The 21,095-nt window shown below is 47.9% G+C and overlaps 1 protein-coding gene across 2 annotated transcripts in view; it reads left to right on the top strand.

Annotated features, from left to right (window-relative positions):
* The window catches only part of LOC115125741 (synaptopodin 2-like protein), a 65,985-nt gene that overhangs the window by 7,877 nt on the left and 37,013 nt on the right, over positions 1-21,095 (top strand). The window contains exons 2-3 of one of the 2 annotated variants that reach the window (XM_065019982.1): positions 16,285-16,572; positions 18,444-19,601. In XM_065019982.1, coding sequence (XP_064876054.1) covers positions 19,397-19,601 — 205 coding nt within the window. In that variant the 5' untranslated portion in view covers positions 16,285-16,572; positions 18,444-19,396. The remainder of the gene's footprint in view (positions 1-16,284; positions 16,573-18,443; positions 19,602-21,095) is intronic. The other variant, XM_065019981.1, reaches the window with a different exon arrangement.

Here is a 21,095-nt window from a genome sequence, read left to right on the forward strand (position 1 = left end):
TGAACTGTAGGACAGGTTAAGGTGACAGACAGGTGAACTATAGGACAGGTAAGGGTGACAGACAGGTGAACTGTAGGACAGGTAGAGGTGACAGACAGGTGAACTGTAGGACAGGTAGAGGTGACAGACAGGTGAACTGTAGGACAGGTAAGGGTGACAGACAGGTGAACTGTAGGACAGGTATAGTGTAGGACAGGACTGTAAGGGGAAGATGACAGATAGGTGAACTGTAGGACAGGACTGTAAGGGGAAGATGACAGATAGGTGTCCTGTAGGACAGGTAGAGGTGACAGACAGGTGAACTGTAGGACAGGTTAAGGTGACAGACAGGTGAACTGTAGGACAGGTTAAGATGACAGACCGGTGAACTGTAGGACAGGTAGAGGTGACAGACAGGTGAACTGTAGGACAGGTAGAGGTGACAGACAGGTGAACTGTAGGACAGGTTAAGGTGACAGATAGGTGAACTGTAGGACAGGTTAAGGTGACAGACAGGTGAACTATAGGACAGGTGAAGGTGACAGATAGGTGAACTGTAGGACAGGTTAAGGTGACAGACAGGTGAATTGTAGGACAGGTTAAGGTGACAGACAGGTGAACTGTAGCACAGGTTAAGGTGACAGACCGGTGAACTGTAGGACAGGTAGAGGTGACAGACAGGTGAACTGTAGGACAGGTAGAGGTGACAGACAGGTGAACTGTAGGACAGGTAGAGGTGACAGACAGGTGAACTGTAGGACAGGTTAGGGTGACAGACAGGTGAACTATAGGACAGGTGTACTGTAGGACAGGTTAAGGTGACAGATAGGTGAACTGTAGGACAGGTTAAGGTGACAGACAGGTGAACTGTAGGACAGGTTAAGGTGACAGACAGGTGAACTGTAGGACAGGTTACGGTGACAGACAGGTGAACTGTAGGACAGGTTACGGTGACAGACAGGTGAACTGTAGGACAGGTTAAGGTGACAGACAGGTGAACTGTAGGACAGGTTAAGGTGACAGACAGGTGAACTATAGGACAGGTTACGGTGACAGACAGGTGAACTGTAGGACAGGTTAAGGTGACAGACAGGTGAACTGTAGGACAGGTTAAGGTGACAGACAGGTGAACTGTAGGACAGGTTAAGGTGACAGACAGGTGAACTGTAGGACAGGTTAAGGTGACAGACAGGTGAACTGTAGGACAGGTTACGGTGACAGACAGGTGAACTGTAGGACAGGTTAAGGTGACAGACAGGTGAACTGTAGGACAGGTTACGGTGACAGACAGGTGAACTGTAGGACAGGTTAAGGTGACAGACAGGTGAACTGTAGGACAGGTTACGGTGACAGACAGGTGAACTGTAGGACAGGTTAAGGTGACAGACAGGTGAACTGTAGGACAGGTAGAGGTGACAGACAGGTGAACTGTAGGACAGGTTAAGGTGACAGACAGGTGAACTGTAGGACATGTTAAGGTGACAGACAGGTGAACTGTAGGACAGGTTAAGGTGAAAGACAGGTGAACTGTACGACAGGTTAAGGTGACAGACAGGTGAACTGTAGGACAGGTTAAGGTGACAGACAGGTGAACTGTAGGACATGTTAAGGTGACAGACAGGTGAACTGTAGGACAGGTTAAGGTGAAAGACAGGTGAACTGTACGACAGGTTAAGGTGACAGACAGGTGAACTGTAGGACAGGTTAAGGTGACAGACAGGTGAACTGTAGGACAGGTTAGGTGACAGACAGGTGAACTGTAGGACAGGTTAAGGTGACAGACAGGTGAACTGTAGGACAGGTTAAGGTGACAGACAGGTGAACTATAGGACAGGATTGTATATTCATCAAAGGGTGGAGGCCTACAGGAAATATGTGACTACACTCCCATGCAGCCTGAGGGGACAGACGCTGTAAATTATATCCTTAGATCTTAATTAGTTTTATGTTGTATTTTATTTCATCTTTATTTAACTGGGTTGCGCCCAACTAGCTCCACCCTCCCTTTCCCCGTTAGGCAAGGCCGCATGACGCACCTGTGGGCAGGTACTTCGGCTGCGTACAAAGGGGATCGGGGATTACCGGTGATGGGGTCAGGGTGTGATGGGGTCAGGAGGCGATGGGATCAGGGGGTGATGGGGTCAGGGGGCGATGGGGTCAGGAGGTGATGGGGTCAGGGGGCGATGGGGTCAGGGTGTGATGGGGTCAGGAGGTGATGGGGTCAGGGTGTGATGGGGTCAGAGGACGATGGGGTCAGGGTGTGATGGGGTCAGGGTGTGATGGAGTCAGGGGGTGATGGGGTCAGGGTGTGATGGGGTCAGGGGTGATGGGGTCAGGGTGTGATGGGGTCAGGGGGTGATGGGGTCAGGGTGTGATGGGGCCAGGATGTGATGGGGCCAGGGGGTGATGGGGTCAGGGTGTGATGGGTGTGATGGGGCCAGGGTGTGATGGGGTCAGGCGGTGATGGGGTCAGGGTGTGATGGGTCAGGTGGTGATGGGGTCAGGGTGTGATGGGGCCAGGGTGTGATGGGGCCAGGGTGTGATGGGGCCAGGGTGTGAAGGGGCCAGGGTGTGAAGGGGCCAGGGTGCGATGGAGTCAGGAGGTGATGGGGTCAGGGGGCGATGTGGTCAGGGTGTGATGGAGTCAGGAGGTGATGGGGTCAGGTGGCGATGGGGTCATGGTTTGATGGAGTCAGGGGGTGATGGGGTCAGGGTGTGATGGGGCCAGGGTGTGATGGGGCCAGGGTGTGATGGGGCCAGGGTGTGAAGGGGCCAGGGTGCGATGGAGTCAGGAGGTGATGGGGTCAGGGGGCGATGTGGTCAGGGTGTGATGGAGTCAGGAGGTGATGGGGTCAGGTGGCGATGGGGTCATGGTTTGATGGAGTCAGGGGTGATGGGGTCAGGAGGTGATGGGGTCAGGGTGTGATGGGGTCAGAGGACGATGGGGTCAGGGTGTGATGGGGTCAGGGTGTGATGGGGCCAGGATGTGATGGGGCCAGGGGTGATGGGGTCAGGGTGTGATGGGTGTGATGGGGCCAGGGTGTGATGGGGTCAGGCGGTGATGGGGTCAGGGTGTGATGGGTCAGGTGGTGATGGGGTCAGGGTGTGATGGGGCCAGGGTGTGATGGGGCCAGGGTGTGATGGGGCCAGGGTGTGAAGGGGCCAGGGTGTGAAGGGGCCAGGGTGCGATGGAGTCAGGAGGTGATGGGGTCAGGGGGCGATGTGGTCAGGGTGTGATGGAGTCAGGAGGTGATGGGGTCAGGTGGCGATGGGGTCATGGTTTGATGGAGTCAGGGGTGATGGGGTCAGGGTGTGATGGGGCCAGGGTGTGATGGGGCCAGGGTGTGATGGGGCCAGGGTGTGAAGGGGCCAGGGTGCGATGGAGTCAGGAGGTGATGGGGTCAGGGGCGATGTGGTCAGGGTGTGATGGAGTCAGGAGGTGATGGGGTCAGGTGGCGATGGGGTCATGGTTTGATGGAGTCAGGGGGTGATGGGGTCAGGGTGTGATGGGGTCAGGAGGTGATGGGGTCAGGGTGTGATGGGGTCAGAGGACGATGGGGTCAGGGTGTGATGGGGTCAGGGTGTGATGGGGTCAGGGTGTGATGGGGTCAGGGTGTGATGGGTGTGATGGGGCCAGGGTGTGATGGGTCAGGTGGTGATGGGGCCAGGGTGTGATGGGGCCAGGGTGTGATGGGGCCAGGGTGTGATGGGTCAGGTGGTGATGGGGTCAGGGTGTGATGGGGCCAGGGTGTGATGGGGCCAGGGTGTGAAGGGGCCAGGGAGCGATGGAGTCAGAGTTGGGAAGCGAGATATTCCTTAAACTTCAAAATCCACAATTACACCTTACCTCACATCCAAAACCTAATGCCAGTACCCAGAACCAAATCTCCCGCATGATGAGACTTTCCACAACCACAGCTGGTGGATTTGCTGGTAGTTCTGAGTAATAAGCACAAACACGAGGTTTGTACGGTTCAGTTCAGGATTCGAGGGATATAATAAGACACGTTGATGTTTGTGGAATTCATCCAAGCAGCATGACTGTGGATTTATTTGGCAGTTATGAGTGTTGGAATTAGGGACACAAAACAGATGTTGTGCAGTTCAGAGTTTAAGGTTTAAGGTTATTTTTATGTTCTGCCCTAAATCGTCTGGATTGTGAAGTTACGAATCAGGAGAAACACAGAGGTTATAGAGTTCAGGTCTTGAGGGATATATATTGAGACGTTTTGATGTTGTTTTCTGCTGTGCTAGACTTTTTCTAAAGCTTTCCCAAAGATTGCAATATAAAGGTTCAAATCAAATCAAATCAAATGTAATTTGTCACAGGTGTAGACCTTACCGTGAAATGCTTACTTACAAGCCCTTAACTATTGATCAACGTATACACGATATATTCAAAAGTATGTGGACCCCTCTTTAAATGAGTGGCTTCGGTGTATACAATCGAGCGCAATAGCCCTGCAATCTCCATCGACAAACAATGGCAGTAGAATAGCTTCACTGAACAGCTCAGTGAATTTCAACATGGTACCGTCATAGGATGCCACCTTCACAACAAGTCAGATCCTCAAATTTCTGCCCTGCTACAACTGTAAGTATTGTTATTGTGAAGTGGAAACACGTTTAGGAGCAACAACGGCTCAGCCGCAAAGTGGTAGGCCACACAAAGCTTGCAGAACAGAGTGCGAAGTGGGTAACAATCGTCTGTCCTCAGTTGTAACACTCACTACCGAGTTCTAAACTGCATCTGGAAAGCAACTTCAGCACAAGAACTGTATGTCTGGAGTTTAAAAATAATGGGTTTCCATGGCCGAGCAGCCGCACACAATCCTAAGATCTCCCTATACGTAATGCCAAGCGTCGGCTGGAGTGGTGTAAAGCTCGCCGCGACTGAACTATAGTAGTAGTGTAAATGCATTCTCTTGAGTGATGAATCATGTTTCACCATCTGGTAGTCCAACGAACGAATCTGGGTTTGGCGGATGCCAGGAGAACGCTACCTGTCCCAAAGCATAGTGCCAGCTGTAAAGTTTGGTGGTGGAGGAATAATGGTCTGTGGCTGTTTTTCATGGTTCAGGCCCCTTAGTTCCAGTGAAGGGAAATCTTAACACTACAGCATACAATGACATTCTATACGATTCTGTGCTTCCAACTTTGTTGCAACAGTTTGGGGAAGGACCTTTCCTGTTTCAGCATGACAATGTCCCCGTGCACAAAGCAAGGTCCATACAGAAATGGCTTATCAAGATCGGTATGGAACAACTTGACTGGCCTGCACAGAGCCCTGACCTCAACCCCATCGAACACCTTTGGGATGAATTGAAAAGTCATCTGCGAGCCAGGCCTGATATGCCAAACATCAGACGATCGACCTCATTAATGCTCTTGTGGCTGAATGGAAGCAAGTCCCCACAGCAATGTTCCAACATCTAGTGGAAAGCCTTCCCAGAGGAGCTGAGGCTGTCATAGCAGCAATGTTCCAACATCTAGTGGAAAGCCTTCCCAGAAGAGTGGAGGCTGTTATAGCAGCAATGTTCCAACATCTAGTGGAAAGCCTTCCCAGAAGAGTGGAGGCTGTTATAGCAGCAATGTTCCTACATCTAGTGGAAAGCCTTCCCAGAGGAGCTGAGGCTGTTATAGCAGCAATGTTCCAACATCTAGTGGAAAGCCTTCCCAGAGGAGCTGAGGCTGTCATAGCAGCAATGTTCCAACATCTAGTGGAAAGCCTTCCCAGAGGAGCTGAGGCTGTCATAGCAGCAATGTTCCAACATCTAGTGGAAAGCCTTCCCAGAGGAGCTGAGGCTGTTATAGCAGCAATGTTCCAACATCTAGTGGAAAGCCTTCCCAGAGGAGCTGAGGCTGTCATAGCAAGCAATGTTCCAACATCTAGTGGAAAGCCTTCCCAGAGGAGCTGAGGCTGTTATAGCAGCAATGTTCCAACATCTAGTGGAAAGCCTTCCCAGAGGAGCTGAGGCTGTCATAGCAGTAAAGGGTAGTAAAGGGACCAACTCCATATTAATGCTCATCGTTTTTGGATTTTTTTGGATTTTTTTTTTTTACCTTTATTTAATCAGGCAAGTCAGTTAAGAACATATTCTTATTTTCAATGACGGCCTAGGAACAGTGGGTTAACTGCCTGTTCAGGGGCAGAACGACAGATTTGTACCTTGTCAGTTCGGGGGTTTGAACTCGCAACCTTCCGGTTACTAGTCCAGCGCTCTAACAACTAGGCTACGCTGCCGCCCCATGAGATGTTCTTTGGGTCATGTAGTGTATGTCTGTCCTCCCTCCTTAAAACACATCAATAGGAATCAAAGAGAGCTCTTGTCATTACACGTGTCCCTAATGCCACCCCGTACACTGCCCTACTATGGGCCCTTGTCAAAAGTAGTGCAAGTAGTGCACTATATAGGGAATAGGGTGCAATTTGTTAAGCAGGCATTGTGTTCTAAACAATAAAACCCTTCTTCCTCTTCTCATATCGGCCTCAGTGCCGACACACCAGGTACCCGCTGGGCAGGACATTTTGTTTGAACGTTGAGCATTGGGTAATATTTGGTAGATACGTTGATCAATGACAATAATTGTACATTTGAATTCCATAAAGTGAGTAAGAGGTGATTTGTTGTTGTTGTTGTTGTTGTTGTTGTCTATCAACAATGACAAGCCACCGCGGTCTGACAAACTGGATGGAAAATTACTGACGATAATAGGGGACGATATTGCCACTCCTATTTACCATATCTTCAATTTAAGCCTACTAGAAAGTGTGTGCCCTCAGGCCTGGAAGGAAGCTAAAGTCATTCTGCTACCCAAGAATAGTAAAGACCTTTTTACTGGGTCAAATAGTCGACCAATCAGCCTGTTACCAACCCTTAGTAAACTTTTGAAAGAAACTGTGTTTCACCAGATAACAATGCTGTTTTACTGTAAACAAATTGACAACAGACTTTCAGCACACTTATAGGGAAGGACACTCAACAAGCACAGCACTTACACAAGTGACTGATGATTGGCTGAGAGAAATTTATGATAAAAATTATTGCAGGGGCTGTTTTGTTAGACTTCACTGTGGCTTTTGACATTATCGATCATAGTCTGCTGCTGAAGAAACGTATGTGTTATGGCTTCACCTCCCCTCCTTCCTTGTTGATAAAGAGTTACCTCTCTACAGGAAAAAGAGGACCGAGCACGCCCCCATTCTCATCAACAGGGCTGCAGTGGAGTAGGCTGAGCTTCAAGTTCCTTGGTGTCCACATCACCAGCAAACTAACATGGTCCAAACATACCAAGACAGTCGTGAAGAGAGGCACGACAAAACCTATTTCCCCTCAGGAGACTGAAAAGATTTTGCATTGGTCCTTAGATCCTCAAAAGGTTCTACAGCTGCACCATCGAGAGCATCCTGACCGGTTGAATTACTGCCTGGTACGGCAACTGCTCGGCCTCCGACCGCCAGACACTACAGAGGGTAGTGCGTACGGCCCAGTACATCACCGGGACCAAGCTTCTTGCCATCCAGGACCTCTATACCAGGCGGTGTCAGAGGAAGGCCCTAAAAATTGTCAAAGTCCCCAGCCACCCTAGTCATAGACTGTTCTCTCTGCTACCGCACGGCAAGAGGTACCGGAGCGCCAAGTCCAGGTCCAAAAGGCTTCTAAAACAGCTTCTACCGGCAAGCCATAAGACTCCTGAACATCGAATCAACACCCCTGCTACTCTCTGTTGTTATCATCTATGCATAGTCACTTTAATAACTCTACCTACATGTACATATTACCTCAAATAACCAGTGCCCCCGCACATTGACTCTCTACTGGTACCCCCCTGTATATAGCCTCCACATTGACTCTGTACCGGTACCCCCCTGTATATAGCCTCCACATTGACTCTGTACCGGTACCCCCGGTATATAGCCTCCACATTGACACTGTACTAGTACCCATTTAACATTTACATTTAAGTCATTTAGCAGACGCTCTTATCCAGAGCGACTTACAAATTGGTGCATTCACCTTATGACCTCCAGTGGAACAGTAGTGCATCTAAATCTTTTCAGGGGGAGGGGGGGTGAGAGGGATTACTTTATCCTATCCTAGGTATTCCTTAAAGAGGTGGGGTTTCAGGTGTCTCCGGAAGGTGGTGATTGACTCCGCTGTCCTGGCGTCGTGAGGGAGTTTGTTCCACCATTGGGGGGCCAGAGCAGCGAACAGTTTTGACTGGGCTGAGCGGGAACTGTACTTCCTCAGTGGTAGGGAGGCGAGCAGGCCAGAGGTGGATGAACGCAGTGCCCTTGTTTGGGTGTAGGGCCTGATCAGAGCCTGGAGGTACTGAGGTGCCGTTCCCCTCACAGCTCCGTAGGCAAGCACCATGGTCTTGTAGCGGATGCGAGCTTCAACTGGAAGCCAGTGGAGGGAGCGGAGGAGCGGGGTGACGTGAGAGAATCAAATCAAATCAAATCAAATCAAATTTATTTATATAGCCCTTCGTACATCAGCTGATATCTCAAAGTGCTGTACAGAAACCCAGCCTAAAACCCCAAACAGCAAATAATGCAGGTGTAAAAGCACGGTGGCTAGGAAAAACTCCCTAGAAAGGCCAAAACCTAGGAAGAAACCTAGAGAGGAACCAGGCTATGTGGGGTGGCCAGTCCTCTTCTGGCTGTGCCGGGTAGAGATTATAACAGAACATGACCAAGATGTTCAAATGTTCATAAATGACCAGCATGGTCGAATAATAATAAGGCAGAACAGTTGAAACTGGAGCAGCAGCACAGTCAGGTGGACTGGGGACAGCAAGGAGTCATCATGTCAGGTAGTCCTGGGGCACGGTCCTAGGGCTCAGGTCCTCCGAGAGAGAGAGAAAGAAAGAGAGAATTAGAGAGAGCATATGTGGGGTGGCCAGTCCTCTTCTGGCTGTGCCGGGTGGAGATTATAACAGAACGTGGCCAAGATGTTCAAATGTTCATAAATGACCAGCATGGTTGAATAATAGTAAGGCAGAACAGTTGAAACTGGAGCAGCAGCATGGCCAGGTGGACTGGGGACAGCAAGGAGTCATCATGTCAGGTAGTCCTGGGACATGGTCCTAGGGCCCAGGCCAGTTGAAACTGGAGCAGCAGCATGGCCAGGTGGACTGGGGACAGCAAGGAGTCATCATGTCAGGTAGTCCTGGGGCATGGTCCTAGGGCTCAGGTCCTCCGAGAGAGAGAAAGAAAGAGAGAAGGAGAGAATTAGAGAACGCACACTTAGATTCACACAGGACACCGAATAGGACAGGAGAAGTACTCCAGATATAACAAACTGACCCTAGCCCCCCGACACATAAACTAATGCAGCATAAATACTGGAGGCTGAGACAGGAGGGGTCAGGAGACACTGTGGCCCCATCCGAGGACACCCCCGGACAGGGCCAAACAGGAAGGATATAACCCCACCCACTTTGCCAAAGCACAGCCCCCACACCACTAGAGGGATATCTTCAACCACCAACTTACCATCCTGAGACAAGGCCGAGTATAGCCCACAAAGAACTCCGCCACGGCACAACCCAAGGGGGACTTGGGAAGGTTGAACACCAGACGGGCTGCGGCGTTCTGGATGAGTTGTAGGGGTTTAATGGCACAGGCAGGGAGCCCAGCCAACAGCGAGTTGCAGTAATCCAGACGGGAGATGACAAGTGCCTGGATTAGGACCTGCGCCGCTTCCTGTGTGAGGCAGGGTCGTACTCTGCGGATGTTGTAGAGCATGAACCTACAGGAACGGGCCACCGCCTTGATGTTAGTTGAGAACGACAGGGTGTTGTCCAGGATCACGCCAAGGTTCTTAGCGCTCTGGGAGGAGGACACAATGGAGTTGTCAACCGTGATGGCGAGATCATGGAACGGGCAGTCCTTCCCCGGGAGGAAGAGCAGCTCCGTCTTGCCGAGGTTCAGCTTGAGGTGGTGATCCGTCATCCACACGGATATGTCTGCCAGACATGCAGAGATGCGATTCGCCACCTGGTCATCAGAAGGGGGAAAGGAGAAGATTAATTGTGTGTCGTCTGCATAGCAATGATAGGAGAGACCATGTGAGGTTATGACAGAGCCAAGTGACTTGGTGTATAGCGAGAATAGGAGAGGGCCTAGAACAGAGCCCTGGGGGACACCAGTGGTGAGAGCACGTGGTGTGGAGACGGATTCTCGCCACGCCACCTGGTAGGAGCGACCTGTCAGGTAGGACGCAATCCAAGCGTGGGCCGCGCCGGAGATGCCCAACTCGGAGAGGGTGGAGAGGAGGATCTGATGGTTCACAGTATCGAAGGCAGCCGATAGGTCTAGAAGGATGAGAGCAGAGGAGAGAGAGTTAGCTTTAGCAGTGCGGAGCGCCTCCGTGATACAGAGAAGAGCAGTCTCAGTTGAATGACTAGTCTTGAAACCTGACTGATTTGGATCAAGAAGGTCATTCTGAGAGAGATAGCGGGAGAGCTGGCCAAGGACGGCACGTTCAAGAGTTTTGGAGAGAAAAGAAAGAAGGGATACTGGTCTGTAGTTGTTGACATCGGAGGGATCGAGTGTAGGTTTTTTCAGAAGGGGTGCAACTCTCGCTCTCTTGAAGACGGAAGGGACGTAGCCAGCGGTCAGGGATGAGTTGATGAGCGAGGTGAGGTAAGGGAGGAGGTCTCCGGAAATGGTCTGGAGAAGAGAGGAGGGGATAGGGTCAAGCGGGCAGGTTGTAGGGCGGCCGGCCGTCACAAGACGCGAGATTTCATCTGGAGAGAGAGGGGAGAAAGAGGTCAGAGCACAGGGTAGGGCAGTGTGAGCAGAACCAGCGGTGTCGTTTGACTTAGCAAACGAGGATCGGATGTCGTCGACCTTCTTTTCAAAATGGTTGACGAAGTCATCTGCAGAGAGGGAGGAGGGGGAGGGGGATTCAGGAGGGAGGAGAAGGTTGCAAAGAGCTTCCTAGGGTTAGAGGCAGATGCTTGGAATTTAGTGTGGTAGAAAGTGGCTTTAGCAGCAGAGAGAGAAGAGGAAAATGTAGAGAGGAGGGAGTGAAAGGATGTCAGGTCCGCAGGGAGGCGAGTTTTCCTCCATTTCCGCTCGGCTGCCCGGAGCCCTGTTCTGTGAGCTCGCAATGAGTCGTCGAGCCACGGAGCGGGAGGGGAGGACCGAGCCGGCCTGGAGGATAGGGGACATAGAGAGTCAAAGGATGCAGAAAGGGAGGAGAGGAGGGTTGAGGAGGCAGAATCAGGAGATAGGTTGGAGAAGGTTTGAGCAGAGGGAAGAGATGATAGGATGGAAGAGGAGAGAGTAGCGGGGGAGAGAGAGCGAAGGTTGGGACGGCGCGATACCATCCGAGTAGGGGCAGTGTGGGAAGTGTTGGATGAGAGCGAGAGGGAAAAGGATACAAGGTAGTGGTCGGAGACTTGGAGGGGAGTTGCAACGAGGTTAGTGGAAGAACAGCATCTAGTAAAGATGAGGTCGAGCGTATTTCCTGCCTTGTGAGTAGGGGGGGAAGGTGAGAGGGTGAGGTCAAAAGAGGAGAGGAGTGGAAAGAAGGAGGCAGAGAGGAATGAGTCAAAGGTAGGCGTGGGGAGGTTAAAGTCGCCCAGAACTGTGAGAGGTGAGCCGTCCTCAGGAAAGGAGCTTATCAAGGCATCAAGCTCATTGATGAACTCTCCGAGGGAACCTGGAGGGCGATAAATGATAATGATGTTAAGCTTGAAAGGGCTGGTAACTGTGACAGCATGGAATTCAAAGGAGGCGATAGACAGATGGGTAAGGGGAGAAAGAGAGAATGACCACTTGGGAGAGATGAGGATCCCGGTGCCACCACCCCGCTGATATATACCCCCTGTATATAGCCTCCACATTGACTCTGTATCGGTACCCCCTGTATGTAGTGTCCACATTGACTCTGTACCGGTACCCCCTGTATATAGCCTCCACATTGACTCTGTACCGGTACCCCCTGTATATAGCCTCCACATTGACTCTGTACCGGTACCCCCTATATATAGCCTCCACATTGACTCTGTACCGGTACCCCCTGTATATAGTCTTGCTATTGTTAATTTACTGCTGCTCTTTAATTACTTGTTACTTTTATTTCTTATTCTTATTCGTATTTTTTTTAAACTATATTGTTGGAAAAGGACTTGCAAGTAAGCATTTCACTGTAAGGTCTACTACACCTGTTGTATTCAGCATTTCACTGTGAGGTCTACTACACCTGTTGTATTCAGCATTTCACTGTAAGGTCTACTACACCTGTTGTATTCAGCATTTCACTGTAAGGTCTACTACACCTGTTGTATTCAGCATTTCACTGTGAGGTGAATACACCTGTTGTATTCGGAGCATGTGACTAATACAATTTGATTTGATAGTCATTATACACAAACGTACACGTTGATTTTGTGTTGTAGATACAGTGCCTTGCGAAAGTATTCGGCCCCCTTGAACTTTGCGACCTTTTGCCAAATTTCAGGCTTCAAACATAAAGATATAAAACTGTATTATTTTGTGAAGAATCAACAAGTGGGACACAATCATGAAGTGGAACGACATTTATTGGATATTTCAAACTTTTTTAACAAATGAAAAACTGAAAAATTGGGCGTGCAAAATTATTCAGCCCCCTTAAGTTAATACTTTGTAGCGCCACCTTTTGCTGCGATTACAGCTGTAAGTCGCTTGGGGTATGTCTCAGTTTTGCACATCGAGAGACTAAATTTTTTCTCCCATTCCTCCTTGCAAAACAGCTCGAGCTCAGTGAGGTTGGATGGAGAGCATTTGTGAACAGCAGTTTTCAGTTCTTTCCACAGATTCTCGATTGGATTCAGGTCTGGACTTTGACTTGGCCATTCTAACACCTGGATATGTTTATTTTTGAACCATTCCATTGTAGATTTTGCTTTATGTTTTGGATCATTGTCTTGTTGGAAGACAAATCTCCATCCCAGTCTCAGGTCTTTTGCAGACTCCATCAGGTTTTCTTCCAGAATGGTCCTGTATTTGGCTCCATCCATCTTCCCATCAATTTTAACCATCTTCCCTGTCCCTGCTGAAGAAAAGCAGGCCCAAACCATGATGCTGCCACCACCATGTTTGACAGTGGGGATGGTGTGTTCAGGGTGATGAGCTGTGTTGCTTTTACGCCAAACATAATGTTTTGCATTGTTGCCAAAAAGTTCAATTTTGGTTTCATCTGACCAGAGCACCTTCTTCCACATGTTTGGTGTGTCTCCCAGGTGGCTTGTGGCAAACTTTAAACAACACTTTTTATGGATATCTTTAAGAAATGGCTTTCTTCTTGCCACTCTTCCATAAAGGCCAGATTTGTGCAATATACGACTGATTGTTGTCCTATGGACAGAGTCTCCCACCTCAGCTGTAGATCTCTGCAGTTCATCCAGAGTGATCATGGGCCTCTTGGCTGCATCTCTGATCAGTCTTCTCCTTGTATGAGCTGAAAGTTTAGAGGGACGGCCAGGTCTTGGTAGATTTGCATTGGTCTGATACCCCTTCCATTTCAATATTATCGCTTGCACAGTGCTCCTTGGGATGTTTAAAGCTTGGGAAATCTTTTTGTATCCAAATCCGGCTTTAAACTTCTTCCCAACAGTATCTCGGACCTGCCTGGTGTGTTCCTTGTTCTTCATGATGCTCTCCGTGCTTTTAACGGACCTCTGAGACTATCACAGTGCAGGTGCATTTATACGGAGACTTGATTACACACAGGTGGATTGTATTTATCATCATTAGTCATTTAGGTCAACATTGGATCATTCAGAGATCCTCACTGAACTTCTGGAGAGAGTTTGCTGCACTGAAAGTAAAGGGGCTGAATAATTTTGCACGCCCAATTTTTTCAGTTTTTGATTTGTTAAAAAAGTTTGAAATATCCAATAAATGTCGTTCCACTTCATGATTGTGTCCCACTTGTTGTTGATTCTTCACAAAAAAATACAGTTTTATATCTTTATGTTTGAAGCCTGAAATGTGGCAAAAGGTCGCAAAGTTCAAGGGGGGTGAATACTTTCGCAAGGCACTGTATGTGGTAGTGGAGTAGGGCCCTGAGGGCACGCACGATAGTGTGTGTGAATTCTGTAATGAATGTATTGTAATGTTTAAAAAAAATGTATAACTGCCTTAATTTTGCCAGACCCCAGGAAGAGTAGTTACTACCTTGGCAGGAACTAATGGGGATCCATAACAAACCCCAGGAAGAGTAGCTGCTGCCTTGGCAGGAACTAATGGGGATCCATAATAAACCACAGGAAGAGTAGTTAATGCCTTGGCAGGAACTAATGGGGATTCATAATAAACCCCAGGAAGAGTAGCTGCTGCCTTGACAGGAACTAATGGGGATCCATAATAAACCCCAGGAAGAGTAGCAACTGCCTAGGCAGGAACTAATGGGGATCCTTAATAAACCCCAGGAAGAGTAGCTGCTGCCTTGGCAGGAACTAATGGTGATCCTTAATAAACCCCAGGAAGAGTATCTGCTACCTTGGCAGGAACTAATGGGGATCCTTAATAAACCCCAAGAAGAGTAGCTGCTGCCTTGGCAGAAACTAATGGGGATCCATAATAAACCCCAGGAAGAGTAGCTGCTGCCTTGGCAGGAACTAATGGGGATCCATAATAAACCCCAGGAAGAGTAGCTGCTGCCTTGGCAGGAACTAATGGGGATCCCTAATAAATACCAATACAAAATACAAAAAAAGTGTGTGTGTGTGTGTTTGGGGTTGTAGGGGGTTATCAAAAACAACACTGTTCTTTGTGTCTGAGCTCTTGATTATCACGTTGAATGTGACTCAAGAGCACAACAAGGCGAACCCCCATCGCAATGGGGACAGACAAGTCTGAACAGGGATGGGACACACAGACACAGGTTTATCATGACAGACAGACAGACAGTCCCAGGGTGTTGTAATACATTTGGTTGAGAAACCTGACCCTCCTTGTCTAATGTAATCCTTTATAGACTGAGACATGACCCTCCTTGTCTAATGTAATCCTTTATAGACTGAGACATGACCGTCCTTGTCTAATGTAATCCTTTATAGACTGAAACATGACAGGTGACAGTTGTAACACTTGAGACTGGAGTATTGATAAAGCATATATTCATTAATCCACATTAACCTTGTCAGCTCCTGAGTACAATACAACACACTATGTCTCCCGTCACCACCAGGTCCTAGGTAGAGATAAAGCTAAGAGTTGGCAAAGCTTTAGTCATTTAGTGAGATTTCCTGACATCCAACTCTTAATGTCCTGACCGTTCTTTCCCCTGTAGGACAACACTGGGGTTATCCTCATGTTCACAACTCTTAATAAGGCTTTTCCTGCTTCCTTCTCCACCCCTCTAGCCTTGATACAGTATTGTGTGTGTGTGTGTGTGTGTGTGTGTGTGTGTGTGTGTGTGTGTGTGTGTAAACCCCTGGAGATCCTCAAGGAACCATTGCTAGTCAATTGTTCATATTTGCACTTTCGGTTGGTTGAGCGGTCCTTGGAGGAACCTTTAATTATTCACCATAGCAACGAGTTCCTGGAAGAACCCTGGAGTGGAGGCGTGGCTTGGTAGGGGGCTTTACGATAGATATATTTTTGGGCCACCCCATTAGAGTAAATGTCTGTTCTGTTGTATTGTTGAAGACTGATAGTTTTGTAGCTTCAACGAGGCTAGCGGAGGCGTATTAGTTCCTTAAGAGTCTGTGTTAATTCCCAAAGTTGGAATAGTTACCACTTTATAACCATATATAATTAACAATGTTAATATTATTAATATTATCTTTAAGAATTATGTAGTATGCATGAATATAAAAAAAATATATATATATTTGCAGTCTTCAATCTTAACATGATGAACGAGAATTACATTTACGCTAACGGGTAGACAAAAAACAACTATCTGAAAGCCACGCCTCGAATAAACTGTGCCCCTCCAATCTGATATATATTCAATCTACAATATATGATTGAAAAGGTTCAAAAATGAAACCCATCTCATCACAAAAAGGGTACCGGTTTGAACGTTTTCAGAGGGATTCCTCAAGGAACCTACGTGAACTGGAAAGGTTCAGCTGGTGTGGCGAGACAAAAGGCCCCTCTACTTCTAGGAGTGCAGACGTAGGAGCACTGGATGGTCAAAGACGTTTGCCGCACTTCTTTCTGCACCCCCCCCCCCCCCCCCCGGGCAAGGCCCCATCCTCACTTCCTGCCATTCTACACATCAGTGAGTCAGAGAGGGTAGAAATGAATTCAGTTTTACAGATGAATACTGATCATCTTCTTCTCCTGTCTTTCAGGTGGTAGTGTTCCAGACCCCCCGGGGGACACTGCACGGGCTCGGAGACACAGCGCCAGCGGAGATCAACCTCTTGAGACAACAGCAGCTTTACTCTACCCTGAATCCTACAGCACCTTGTTTTACCATACACTCCTTCAATAGGGACTGGAGAGACAGATCACCCAGACTAACAGTTGAAATATCACCCAGACTGGATAAACAACCTATTTCCCTTAACATAGACACTGTAAACAACCTAAATAAACCAACTGAACTCTGCTGCCTGAGCCTCAGCTCTAACGGTAAGGTATGGATATAATGATAATGTATGGATACAATGGTAATGTATGTGTATAATGGTAATGTATGGATGTAATGATAATGTATGGATATAATGGTAATGTATGGGTATAATGGTAATGTATGGATATAATGATAATGTATGGATATAATGATAATGTATGGATACAATGGTAATGTATGGATATAATGGTAATGTATGGGTATAATGATAATGTATGTATATAATGATAATGTATGGATATAATGATAATGTACGGATGTAATGATAATGTATGGGTATAATGGTAATGTATGTGTATAATGGTAATGTATAGGTATAATGGTAATGTATGGATATAACGGTAACGTATGGATATAATGGTAATGTATGGGTATAATGGTAATGTATGGATATAATGGTAACGTATGGATATAATGGTAATGTATAGTGTATAATGGTAATGTATGGATATAATGGTAATGTATGGGTATAATGGTAATATATGGATATAATGGTAATGTATGGATATAATGATAATGTATGGATATAATGGTAATGTATGGGTATAATGGTAATGTATGGATATAATGATAATGTGTGGATATAATGGTAATGTATGTATATAATGGTAATGTATGGATATAATGGTAATGTATGAGTATAATGGTAATGTATGGATATAATGGTAATGTATGGGTATAATGGTAATGTATGGATATAATGGTAATGTATGGATATAATGGTAAGGTATGTATATAATGATAAGGTATGGATATAATGGTAATGTGTGGATATAATGGTAATGTATGGATATAATGATAATGTGTGTATATAATGGTAATGTTTGGATATAATGATAATGTTTGAATATAATAACATCAAACAGGACTAAAATGCGACTCCCTGCTCGACTCCCTGCTTGACTCCCTCCTCGTCGACTCCCTGCTCGACTCCCTGCTCGACTCCCCGCTCGACTCCCCGCTCAACTACCTGCTCGACTCCCTCGTCGACTCCCTCGTCGACTCCCTGCTCGACTCCCTGCTCGACTCCCTGCTCGACTCCCTGCTCGACTCCCTCCTCGTCGACTCCCTGCTCGACTCCCCGCTCGACTCCCTGCTCGACTACCTGCTCGACTCCCTGCTCGACTCCCTGCTCGACTCCCTCGTCGACTCCCTGCTCGACTCCCTCCTCGTCGACTCCCTGCTCGACTCCCCGCTCGACTCCCTGCTCAACTACCTGCTCGACTCCCTCGTCGACTCCCTGCTCGACTCCCTGCTCAACTCCCTGCTCAACTACCTGCTCGACTCCCTGCTCGACTCCCTCCTCGTCGACTCCCTGCTTGACTCCCTCCTCGTCGACTCCCTGCTCGACTCCCTGCTCGACTCCCCGCTCGACTCCCTGCTCAACTACCTGCTCGACTCCCTCGTCGACTCCCTCGTCGACTCCCTGCTCGACTCCCTGCTCGACTCCCTGCTCGACTCCCTGCTCGACTCCCTCCTCGTCGACTCCCTGCTCGACTCCCCGCTCGACTCCCTGCTCGACTACCTGCTCGACTCCCTGCTCGACTCCCTGCTCGACTCCCTCGTCGACTCCCTGCTCGACTCCCTCCTCGTCGACTCCCTGCTCGACTCCCCGCTCGACTCCCTGCTCAACTACCTGCTCGACTCCCTCGTCGACTCCCTGCTCGACTCCCTGCTCAACTCCCTGCTCAACTACCTGCTCGACTCCCTGCTCGACTCCCTCCTCGTCGACTCCCTGCTCGACTCCCTCCTCGACTCCCTGCTCGACTCCCGAGTGATTAAAAGTCCAACTCCTTGGAAGATATCAATGATTCTGTTTATAGAAGGTTTTCTGGGCTTAGCGTATATACTTTAATGTATGTGACTCTCACACAGGAATCCATCTGGATGAGATATCGGCCAGTGGAGCTCGGCGATCCTGACTGCTCTTAGCAGTGACCTTTCTAGAGTGAAATGCTGTTTCTCACTTTGTCCAAACCAAACAGCAGGAAGCTTTGAAACATTTCCACCACTGTCACCCCCCTCTTCTCGTTGTTGTTGAGTAATGGTCTTTCAAGATAAAGAGCTGCTCGCTTTCTCAACACGAAAAATTATCTGTCTAGTAGAGATTGCAATGCAGTCAACAGGCATGTTTTGGTGGCTGGACTAATAAAGAAAAACAAAAGAAAGATTGAAAGAAAAAAGGGTGAGGAAGAGACGAGAAGCGTCTGGGTTTTTGGAGAAAGAAAAAGATTGAGACGGAGGGAAGACAGACACAAACAGAAATAGGAATGTTTTATCAGTCTTTCTTCTTTAGCTGGAGATTTGCAGTAGAGCACATCGTTATTGTGAAAGCGTCTTGGCTGTGGTCCATGGGAACTGATCCAGAGTGCTCTGTGTCTGTGGAACTCCCAGCCTGCTTTAGTCTCCCGGGAGGTCCCTGATACTGTTTCTGGTAAGTCCTGAGTAATACTGTGTAGTAACAGTGTGTCAGAACCAGAGGAACAGCACACTTCTCCCGTCCGTCAGCCTCCCTCCCTGCTACAAGACTAAAGGAAACATTAAGGAGGATTACTACAGAAAGAGAAATGTCCAGCGGTAGGAGAAGCAATATGGACAGCTAAGATTCTCCTTATCCCCACTGGTGATTCCCTTTTTTTCTCCAAACACTCCCCAAACGGTGATCCTCAAACTGACATACAGACCAAGCCAGGCAGGGCTGCAGACAGTCTGGGTAGAAGAAGAGACAGAAACTGTGGAGCAAACCAGAGGAGAACAAGAGAGGCTCCAGAACTCCCCAGCAGAGCAGCAAAGCTCCCCCAGATCGAGGCACCTTCCTGGGGGTAGAGATGGAGACGGAGAGGGGTCATATGTCTGTGAGGAGGGGGGTAAGCTGGAGCCCAGGTGGGGGGAGGAAGTCTCTTCAGGGGGGGCAGGGCAGGGATGTGGACACCGGCAACAGAGAGAGCAATGCATCTTGGGAGAAGCGGGACAACAGAGGAATCAAAGGACAGGTGACATCGACCTCCACCAATCAGCTGGCTCGGAAAACCAGTAAGTTTGATGTTTATTCTGTTTACATGGCTTTGGTTTCTAGTTAGTCTGTAATTAGTCTGGCTTCTTATTGGATAACGTATCTGCTACACTGCAACAGCAGGAGCGAATGTGGAGCATAGTGGAACTACAGGGATGTGAATCTGAGATGCAGTAGTTGAAATCAAGGACAAAACAATCCGTTTCAACTAACTGTTTTGAAGTGATGACCGAGGTATATACAGAGGTAGAGGTATATACAGAGGTAGAGGTATATACAGAGGTAGGGGTATATACAGAGGTAGAGGTAGAGGTATATACAGAGGTAGAGGTATATACAGAGGTAGAGGTATATACAGAGGTAGAGGTATATACAGAGGTAGGGGTATATACAGAGGTAGGGGTATATACAGAGGTAGGGGTATGTATATACAGAGGTAGAGATATATACAGAGGTAGAGGTATATACAGAGGTAGGGGTATGTACAGAGGTAGAGGTATATACAGAGGTAGAGGTATATACAGAGGTAGGGGTATATACAGAGGTAGGGGTATATACAGAGGTAGGGGTATGTATATACAGAGGTAGAGATATATACAGAGGTAGAGGTATATACAGAGGTAGAGGTATATACAGAGGTAGAGGTATATACAGAGGTAGAGGTATGTATATACAGAGGTAGGGGTATATACAGAGGTAGGGGTATATACAGAGGTAGGGGTATATACAGAGGTAGAGGTATATACAGAGGTAGGGGTATATACAGAGGTAGAGGTATATACAGAGGTAGAGGTATGTATATACAGAGGTAGAGGTATATACAGAGGTAGGGGTATATACAGAGGTGTGGGTATGTATATACAGAGGTAGAGGTATATACAGAGGTAGGGGTATATACAGAGGTAGGGGTATGTATATACAGAGGTAGAGGTATATACAGAGGTAGGGGTATATACAGAGGTAGAGGTATATACAGAGGTAGAGGTATGTATATACAGAGGTAGAGGTATATACAGAGGTAGAGGTATATACAGAGGTAGAGGTATGTATATACAGAGGTAGGGGTATATACAGAGGTAGGGGTATGTACAGAGGTAGGGGTATATACAGAGGTAGAGGTATATACAGAGGTAGGGGTATATACAGAGGTAGAGGTATATACAGAGGTAGGGGTATATACAGAGGTAGAGGTATATACAGAGGTAGAGGTATGTATATACAGAGGTAGGGGTATATACAGAGGTAGGGGTATATACAGAGGTAGGGGTATATACAGAGGTAGGGGTATGTATATACAGAGGTAGGGGTATATACAGAGGTAGGGGTATGTATATACAGAGGTAGAGGTATATACAGAGGTAGGGGTATATACAGAGGTAGGGGTATATACAGAGGTAGAGGTATATACAGAGGTAGGGTATGTACAGAGGTAGAGGTATATACAGAGGTAGAGGTATGTACAGAGGTAGGGGTATGTATATACAGAGGTAGGGGTATGTATATACAGAGGTAGG

The sequence above is a fragment of the Oncorhynchus nerka genome, linkage group LG6 (assembly GCF_034236695.1).
Source record: "Oncorhynchus nerka isolate Pitt River linkage group LG6, Oner_Uvic_2.0, whole genome shotgun sequence".
NCBI lineage: Eukaryota > Metazoa > Chordata > Actinopteri > Salmoniformes > Salmonidae > Oncorhynchus > Oncorhynchus nerka.